General features: G+C 43.3%; 1 protein-coding gene across 1 annotated transcript; it reads right to left on the bottom strand.

Moving 5' to 3' along the window:
• Positions 1 to 243: 243 nt before the first annotated feature.
• Positions 244 to 7,601, bottom strand: LOC144526881 (uncharacterized). The gene is made up of 6 exons (XM_078264599.1): positions 6,694 to 7,601; positions 6,358 to 6,563; positions 5,805 to 5,975; positions 5,198 to 5,350; positions 3,279 to 3,345; positions 244 to 3,065 (listed from the first exon to the last, which is right to left on the bottom strand). Exons 1-6 carry the CDS (start codon positions 7,355 to 7,357, stop codon positions 1,486 to 1,488), a joined length of 2,841 nt encoding a protein of 946 aa, XP_078120725.1. The 5' UTR covers positions 7,358 to 7,601; the 3' UTR covers positions 244 to 1,485.
• Positions 7,602 to 9,631: the final 2,030 nt, after the last annotated feature.

Genomic DNA, 9,631 nt, shown 5'->3' with positions numbered 1-9,631 from the left:
ATCTAAACGTTTGCTAACACTAGCTAACATTAGCTACCATACAGTAAGCTAATAACCATAGCAGACCAAGTTTGGCTGTAGAGGTAAAACCCCCTAAGTGTTTTAAAATGAGTGTTGTATTGCTTAAAAATGCTAGTTGTTGAAAATGAGAAAAATAATATCTTTAAAAATGTTGCTTTAAATGATGACACCCCATCTCAGCAAGCGGAGTCCTTACACAGAGGCAGCAGCAAAAAATCCAGCAAAACAATTTTCATTTTATTGGATTTAATATAAAACATAAAATATACACTTTATTACAGATTAGGTTGAGTAAACAGTAACTATATTTTAAGGTGTTAATATTTAAGATTAAGATTGTCAACTAGGCATTAGTGAGACTCTCTTTAATTCCATATTATGAAGAAAGTGGTCATTAAACAAGGCATGCAGTGGATATTCACATTGGAAAATGGCGGCTAACATGAAACACATGCTCTTAAAAAACACTCTTGAATGAAACCAGCAGTGATCTGCTTTTGGTGACAGCAGAAAATGCTGTAGTCACAGTAGGAATGAGCTGAAGGTCCTCAGGCGTCAACAGAGTAAATGAATTACATAAATAAAAGACACAACTACTACAGCACATGGAATTTCTGAACATAGCAAAAGCAGAAAACTCTAGCGTGAGAAAATAGTTTACATCTACTTCTGTTGAAATTATTACACTACACAGAACACATGATGCTACATTTTCTTTTAAATAAAAGCCATATTTGAGTTTTTTTTCAGCACAAAATATATTTAAAAAAAAAAGTCAAATTAGCTGTAGGCTACTTACTATAAAGTCAAGCAGCTTAAAGGAATAGTTTAAAGTTTGGCAAATATGCTTATTCGCCTTCTTTCCAAAGTTAGATGAGAAGATCCATACCTCTCTCATATCTGTCCATTAAACATGAAGCTACAGCCAGGAGACCGTTAGCTTAGCTTATTTTAGCACTAACGCTGGGGGCAAGGGGAAGCAGCAAGCCTGCTGCCATACAACCACAATGTATTGCTTTTACACTTTTCTTTTTGTACAAGCAAGATAGAATGTGTTAATTGGTAAGTTTTGTGAGTGCTGATCGGCGTATTTTGTTACCTTTGGACAGAGCCATGCTAACTGTTTCCTCCAAGCTAAGCTAACATTCTGGTGGCTGTAGCTTAATATTTAACCAACCCGATCTCACAGAAATACGTGAAATGACCACAACCTCTTAAAACCGCTTAACCATTTAGGTTTGGTAAGCAAAACTACTTGGTTAGTTTTAGATCATGCGTATGAAATAAATGCCAAATTTGAATTAACTTGCGACAAGAAACAAAGTAAGCATCTTTTCCAAAATGTCTAACTATTCCTCTAAAATCAAACCAATAAAACTAGTCCATCATACTGTATAAATGGCTTAACATCTGGTCTACTGAACTGGAAACCATATAAAAACAACATGTTTTGTCTTTCATATGTTATGCTGCCACCCACAGGATTGACACTCCACTTCCTGTTTGGTAGCTGATCTGATTGACTCGTCCGCGTACACAATCCAGTGTGAAGAACACTGCTGTGCCGTTACTAACCTGGAAGGATGCCCGCAGGCTAACACTGGCCCAATGGCTTCCCTCGGGCATCTGACCACCCACCTGCTGGGCCAGAGGGACAGGTCGCGCTCCCTCTGCCTCCCGTCCACCAACTGACTCTTCTGGATCACTTCGCCTTAGAAGAGTCACCTTGACCAGGTTGCAGGAGTGAATGAGTTTGAGATCCAGAGCCACACTGGCTGTGCCCCTCTCCCTGAAGACAAAATCTTGTCTCTGATCTGTGGTTGCCTTCCCCAGCAGCCCCATCTGGGACACCTGAGCACTTGTCTGGCGGAAGAACAGCGGCTTGTTTCGAACTGCTCCTGAGGGTAGGCCGGTGTGAGACACGGAGGCAGAAAGAGAGGAAGAAAGAGCAGCGGGGACCCAAACCAAGCTGAGAATACTGATGCCTGTCTCATCGCCAAAGAAACGTACGTTGCACTGAGCAGGAGAGAGGATCTCAAAGCCCAGTGTGTCCCCAGAGCCAACTTTAGCCGCTCCAGACAGAGATAAGGATGTGTCTCGATAATGGACGCCTGGTTTGAAGGTACGGCACAGCTCCACGCTGGTTCCATTACGGTTGAGGTATGCCAACAGTTGGAAGCCCTCACTCACACACGCCTGGCCCATGGAGTACAACGCCTGCTGAAATACAAAACGCACTGTGCCACTTTCTGCAAAACGGATCCCACGGCCGTCATGAGTCAGCCCCACTACATAAGGGTCAGAGGTGGAGGTGGTACGGAAGACTGGGCGATAGTTTGTATGGTAGTGTGCGGACACCATGGCCTGTGCTGTCATGGCAACAGCCCCGGTGTCATGGGAGAGCCAGAGGAGACTGAGCGGAGCTGCTGAAGGGTCGTACAGCTGCAGACCTTCACTGCTTTGGTTACAGTGGTGGCTGGCGCTCCGGAGGAATAGGGAGATCATGTGACCTGGGGCAACCTCTGCTACTCCACTGATGCTGACGCTCTGCAGCGACCTTCCCTCCCGCTGCTCGACCCTAAAGCCACTGAGGTCGCGACCCTCAGAGCCGTCTGTGTTGTTCATACGCAGACACAACTGGATGAAGCTTCGACAGCCGTGGCTCACAGAAAGATTCTCATCCAGCCAGACCAGACCGTGCTGCCTAAGCACCAGGCGCCCATCCTCAGCCGACAGCAGCCCTGGATCACCTCTTCCCTGGATTTGAAGCTGCACGCTAGGGAAGGCGTGGGCCAGGACGTGGCCTTTTGCGCCAGGCAGACTCACATCTCCGGTCCAGGACAGAGAAAGGACACTGTCGCCAGCAGCAGCAGCAGGGCCAGAGCAGATGGTGTCTGTGGTGAAGGTACAAGGTGAAGCCACGGGCTCTCCATCACACTCATTACAGGCCTGACACTCATCCATGTCCGAGTTGTAGAAGTAGGCGTGGCCGCACATTCCTGAGCTGGCTTCTCGCTCTGTCATGCCCTGGCACCTGAATCCACCTGACGATAGGAAAGCAAATAGCTGAAAGTTCAAAACTTGTTTCAGAAAGCACTTAAATCATTGTCTCTAATTATAAATAATCTGTTTGTAGTTTGTTGTTGTAGTTGTAGTAACAAATGGAAGACAGGGAAAATGTGGGAATGTTTAAGAGACATTAGAGTTGTAATCAAATGCAAACAATATTGACAAATGTTCTCAGTAATTCATGTTACCTGGAGTATTGAGACACTTCTGTCGACCCCCACACAGATCAGCTATTTCAAGGCATTCATCTCTGTCCTGTAATGACAAATAAATCAACATTTTGATTCCATTTCAAAGCAGCCATAATGAATGCTTAATTAGTTGTGAACCCACAGAAAGTTACCCCACTCTACGTCTTTCAGATCATTGTTTTGGTTTTGCAGCCACAACTTTATTGTTTTGGTTCACTCTCACCCCCCTTTTAACTTTGTATTTGGCAAAAACCCAAATTCCTGTACAGTACCAAACTGCATACTAGGGGTGGAACGGTACATGTATTCGTATTGAACTGAAACGGTACGGGCGTCTTGGTTCGGTACATGAATTTACACGGAGAATACACAGTATGAAAATAAATAAAACTTGCGTGCAAATGAATTAATGTAATGTGGAACTACTGTTACATACGCGTTTCTTAGGGACATCTAATCTGTAGCCACGCCTTAGCTCTGAAGCTCCCAAGCTCCGCCTACATGTTGAGTCGGTCCAGTGAGTCCACATGAAGCAAACTAGTCCCTTCCATATACAACCAAACACGGATGTACTGTAGCTGTATCCCTTCTTGCCTCGACCACAAATGGCTTCCAGGCCCATTTGCTTTGCTGTTTGCTACGCTGTTTGCTACGCTGTTAGCTCCGCTTTTAGCTCTGCCGTTAGCTGTTAGCTCCGCCGTTAGCTTCGCTGTTTGCTGCTAGCTCCACTGTTAGCGTGTGAAGCTAACGCCACAATTCGCCAACTGCTCTGTGTAACCGAAGCTGCTCTTTTAACACCCCTGCTCTGTGCATTCACATATGAGAGCAGCGCTTGTCTCCCATATCACACTACTAGCTGATTGTCTTATTTCGTTTACAAGTTCCAGATGGAGTCTGGAGATGATGTGGGGTAGCATACTTATTGTTTACTGTTTACATCTTACTTGTATACACTTCAGGCTGTTGCAGCTAGCTCAGGGGAGAGACTGGATGACACTAGGTGGTACAGCCTGAGACATGCAAAATAAAAAAAATTGCCTTCTGCATTTTTGTTATGCTTTTCCCTCCATTGTACCGAACCGAACCGTGATGTTTGAACCGAGGTATGAACCGAACCGTGACTTCAGTGTACCGTTCCACCCCTACTGCATACACACAAAGTCTCCTGCTAATGTTTTTCTGTCTGTCATGACAATTCTACTTTATATATAGTATACACATCTGCTATAACTCAGGGACCCACCAACATGGATGCATAATAATAACTGGTTACCGGATCCCAAAGGTTTACTTCCGTGTTATGCGGCACCACTGAATATGCGCAGTAGTGTCCTGCTCGGCCCATACACTTTAATTGTGGTAACATCACAGGTTTTTAAATCGCTTTTCTCGTTTTTCAAATATAAAAAGTCATTGTATAAAAAAAATCATAATAGAAAGAGTCATAATAGAACTTGTTTGAAGTGTGAGGTTTCCTGGCAACAGTTTTACAGACGTCATTTTTACAATGGTGGCCTATTCTGGTAATGGTAATCCTTTCTGGGCCGCAGGGGGGATTTTTCATTGCAATACCTCTAGTGGCCACTGGATGAAAATGGCTGCAAGGCTGAGCCCATTTCCTGGGGCCCTGTAGGATGCCCCTCAGGTAGATACAAAATATAAAGGACCCTCTAGGGTGCCCTTTAAGCTGAGAAAATGTGATGCAGTGCCATGTAGGCTGCTCTACATGCTAGAAAACTTTGTGCGTGCTGGTGCCCCTTTTCATTTCTGTCGCCCCTGTCCCTCAGACAACCTGAGTCCGCCACTGCCACCAACACAAGCTTTGTTTTGTTTGTGCTTTAAGCTACTTTTTTCATATTGTATGAGTCCCGTTTATGTCCACAAGTTCAACTGTCATATTTTATGATAGTGCTAACCTGGCAGATTCTGTCTGCATGGACTGAACACTGTGCAACCAGGAAGAAGCCAGCAGGACAGATGGTACATTTCTCACATCGAGGATGACCGCTGCTGAAGCCACAGTACTCCTCAGAACCGCAGTTCCCACAGGCCAACACGGAGCGACCCACCTGACGGCATCAAACACGTCATTGAACATCACAGTCAGGTCCATATCATAAAGAAAGTTATGTAGAGTAGCTAATCAGATTAGCTTAGTTACGTTTCCAATCCATTTAATATATGCTAGTTAAAGTAGGACGAGACAAAGTTTATGACTTACTTAATTACTCAATATTATTCTATGGTGCAGTGTATGCCTTTGCAGCAGATCATCAACTGATATAATTTGAAAAAGAAAAACATTCACATATTCTTGCAAAATGGTGGCTGGCATGAAAATAAAGCCAATTCTGTACATTCCTTTAGTTCCAAATTACTTTTATCGCGTTGCCTTTACTTACAAATTAGGTCTCTAAGGATGGAAACATCTGGTATCATATTGACTGTCAGGTATTGTTGTCCATACACTATATTTTGAACACCCCTACACACCCTTGATTCTTGATTCAACTTGCAGCTCACCTCCATCACGCTGGCCTCCATGTCCACCTTGTGCAGAGAGAGAGCCTGCTGTGCTTGCTGGGCTCTAACCTGCCCACTCATGGTTTCCATGTGACTGTCTAGCTCTCCCTGGAGATTCTGGAAAGATGTGTGTTTGATGCTGTCCATCATTATGTTATACTGGGCTTTAACCTGAAAAAAATGAAATATGAAAAATACAATTTCAGTGTAATCATGGTAATAATCATTATGACTTATAATATGAACACACATATTAAATTAAAAAATGTGTGACTATTCTATTCAGCCCCGATTGGTCTGTTCTGTGTATAATGGTCCTAATTTCAACTGGATTGTGGTGCAGAACATTCTCTTTCTTTGATCACCATATGGAAAAGATCGACCACAGGGAGGTCAGCAATATCATCTAACAAAATAAAACTTCTGTAGGTTTTTTTGTTTTTTTTTTAATCCACCTCATCTAAATAAATGTTTAATGCTTTTCTAATCACTGCCCAGTAACAAAACCACCAACTATCAACATCTCGCTCATCATCATTCACAACAGCCTTACTTGCTCCATCTGGTCATGCATTCTCCTCTGCTGCTCCAGTATTTCTCTCTGCTGGTTCACCAGCGTCCCCTGCTGCTCACTGAGGAGCCTTTGCAGCTCCCTGACCTCGTCCTGCTGGCCCCTGAGGGCCTCAACCAGCTTCTCCTGGCTCTTAGACAGCTGCAGCTGCAGCACAAGAGCATCCTCTGAGGGAAGCTCATTGGTCCCTGTGGCAAAGAAAGAAAAAAACTATTACATAGCAAGCTAAGTGACTATTATTTTCTCACTGAGAAGGCATGCAGTTTAAATGTTCTATCCTTCTATTCTGTGGCTAATCACTCACAGACTGATACTGACCTGGTTTCATGTCACATGTAAGCTGTATCCATGCACCACGTTCCGACCCAAAATCTGGAAGCTCATCCAGAAATTGCGCCGCTCTGTCTGTCACATGAACCGGCGAGTGTCCTTTCCCGTCGTCTCCTCCATGCGTACCGCAGCCGTCTCCGACGCAAGGCTTGGGCTTTTGGCGCATCCGGAGGGGAAGTTTACATCCAATCCCTTTACACTCCCGTGTTGCACTGTCATCACTCGTCGTGCGTTGAGAGACAGTGGTCGGACAGGTCCCACCGGCGCAGCCAGGATGGAACACCTCCGCCGTGATGGTTCTCGGGTTCGTCCTCCTGGTGCCATCCGTTCCCGCTGGTTGCGCATAGCCTCCCTGCTGAGGTTGGATGATGGTGTAAGGTGCTAACGGCGCGCTCTGGGCTTGGCGATGAGTGAAATGAGCATCCTGTTGGTAACTCGGGTAGACTTGTCCTTGTCTGGATTGTGCAGAGTGGTGAAACTGTCGTCGGGACGCCGCTGGCTCTGTGCGCCCCTGGCAGTGCGCACCGACGCACGGTCTGCTCCAGTCCTGGCCAGAGAAGCAGCGCGTCCCCCGGCACATCTCAGATACGCTCTCAGCTCCACTGAGTAAAGATGTTACACAGAGTAAAAATATGGTAGAGATAGGTGCCATGTTGCAACGCTGAAAGGTAAAAACGGAATCAGGGCACGGCTGAATGGTGGCCCTTTTTGCGCACCAATCCTTCAGTCTTGTAGATCTTTTTTGATCATCTCTCTGAGAGAAAAATATCCCTCAAATTAGTGATTGTCCATACATGTAAGTGCCAATTGATCTTGAACAAGGGATTGCACATACATCAACTTGTCTCCATTGCGCGCACTGCAGTTTCTGCCCCCTTTTGCCCCTTCTGGAGATAGCTACGTCTAGCCCACATGTGGCGCTCACTGCTCCTAATTGGCAACAGGCTTTGCTCCTAGTCTTAAATTAACCCCTAGCTTTCCCGGACATACCACTCTACAGAGTCACTGTATTCCTATTGAAGCTGTGCATTTGGTAGATATTTGGACTATTCCAATGATATTTTTATTTTCACACTCTGGTGTTCACTCATGAGCAGTTTTGGATGCATGGTTACCATAACTTTATCAGAGGCTCCAAATGGTCCAGTGGAATTTTAGATTTGAACTTTATAGGGCTTTCACATAAGTATATTATTCAAAGGGGAAATAGCTCTTTTTTTCCTTTTTCTTGGCCATTCATTTTGATGACAGGATCAGCCCTGTGGGTTTTTAACAAGCCCTGTCAGAATTAAAATCTCTGCTTTATATGGCATCAAAGCTTTGATCTCTTCAGTAGTACCAGATTAGGGTGCAGTGGTAGGACTCTGTGATATTTTGGAGCTCTCTTGTAAAATGTAAACTATATTAAAGTTTATTGCCTCTCTCATTTCTCTTCTTTGATTAAAGCTTTAATCCACATTAGAAACACTTAGATGTTTCCCCTCTTCTCATTTTCAGGGCAAAATAGAACTCACCCACACACACACAAACACGATGCACAGACTGACTAAATGAAGTCTGTGCGTAAATCCTCCACTTCTCAAAAGCAGTTTGTTATAAGTCATCTGCATATAAACAGGTTTTCTGGACTATTAAAGGACGCATGCACAAACATGCACATGTGATAACAGGGTCACACTTAGACATGGTTACTAATTTACTCACTTAGGCTAAGGTGAGACCACACATGATCCTAATTATAGCTACTGACATCAACTCTGTGCTTAAGAAGAAACCTATGAGATGGAATTTCTGAGGCTGTTAATGTCTGTTAGCCATACTGTTTTCGCACAATGAGACTTCACACTCTATCGCTGTCTGCACTTATTTATAGTGGGGTTATTATCATCAGTGTCTTGCTCGGTCTGCTGCCACATTAACTGTTTTATCATATTCTACGCTGTTGCCAGTATTAGATACATGTATAAAGTACGCTAAAACCAATGCAGTCTTATACAACAGTCCTGCAATGAATCCTCCCTTCATGAAGGTTACAATGTTTAGTGTTTGTTAAAACAGTTCGAGAGGTGTTGATTCAACAGTATGATCTTTTTGTGTTTCTATTATTCAGCCTACCCCATTGATATAAATACTAAATTAGAAACACCTTTCAGTAGAACACAATACAATAACAACTGCAGCCTCCAAATTGATCACACAGTTAAATCAGTTTCCCTGCAGAGCGTCAAAGTTGATCTTGTTTTAAAAACAATACTAACTGTAATCTTGTTTCTTTCATCAAACCCTGTAAGTCATTACTTAGTTACATGCTGCATTACCGACACAGGTGTTTCCAGTTATGCTGATTGATTTTCCCTTGTTAAGGCTAGGCTGGTTTATAGTAGTATAGCATTTTCTTTAACAACATGGCAATGCAAAGTTCTTTACATTACATAATAAGGCAGAAATACAAGATATAAAACAAATACAAGGTGAAATTAAAAGACATACAAATAGGATTTTAAAAAGAGTAATATAAAGTATAAAAATAAAACAATAAGCTAAAACACATCAAAACTTATTAAGAAAGAGGAGAATAAGAATTACACTGCACTTACAATACAGTGCAAGATATGAATAGATAGATTTAAATTCAACTTTTTGTTAAAACACTGGCTGAGATACATGTTTAACAAAAGAGTAAGAGAGGTGTTTATCAATAATGTTTTATACATGCACACAAAGTCCTGAGGACCGGTGTAATCAGGCAAAATAGGTTGGAACCCCTGCATGCCTCTCCATGAGTGTGGTGCGCTGTGAGAAATGAAGAGGAGTACATTGTACATTGTGGTCAGTGGCACAACATAATTAGAAAACTTCACTCTGCTTTACAAGAAATGCAGTTTAATCTACTTCCTGATTTTACAGGAACTTCAGCTAACATCTG

Source organism: Sander vitreus, chromosome 12, assembly GCF_031162955.1.
Source record: "Sander vitreus isolate 19-12246 chromosome 12, sanVit1, whole genome shotgun sequence".
Taxonomy (NCBI): domain Eukaryota; kingdom Metazoa; phylum Chordata; class Actinopteri; order Perciformes; family Percidae; genus Sander; species Sander vitreus.
The sequence above is the reverse complement of the archived record's forward strand: the minus strand, read 5'-3'. Positions and strand labels throughout refer to the sequence as shown.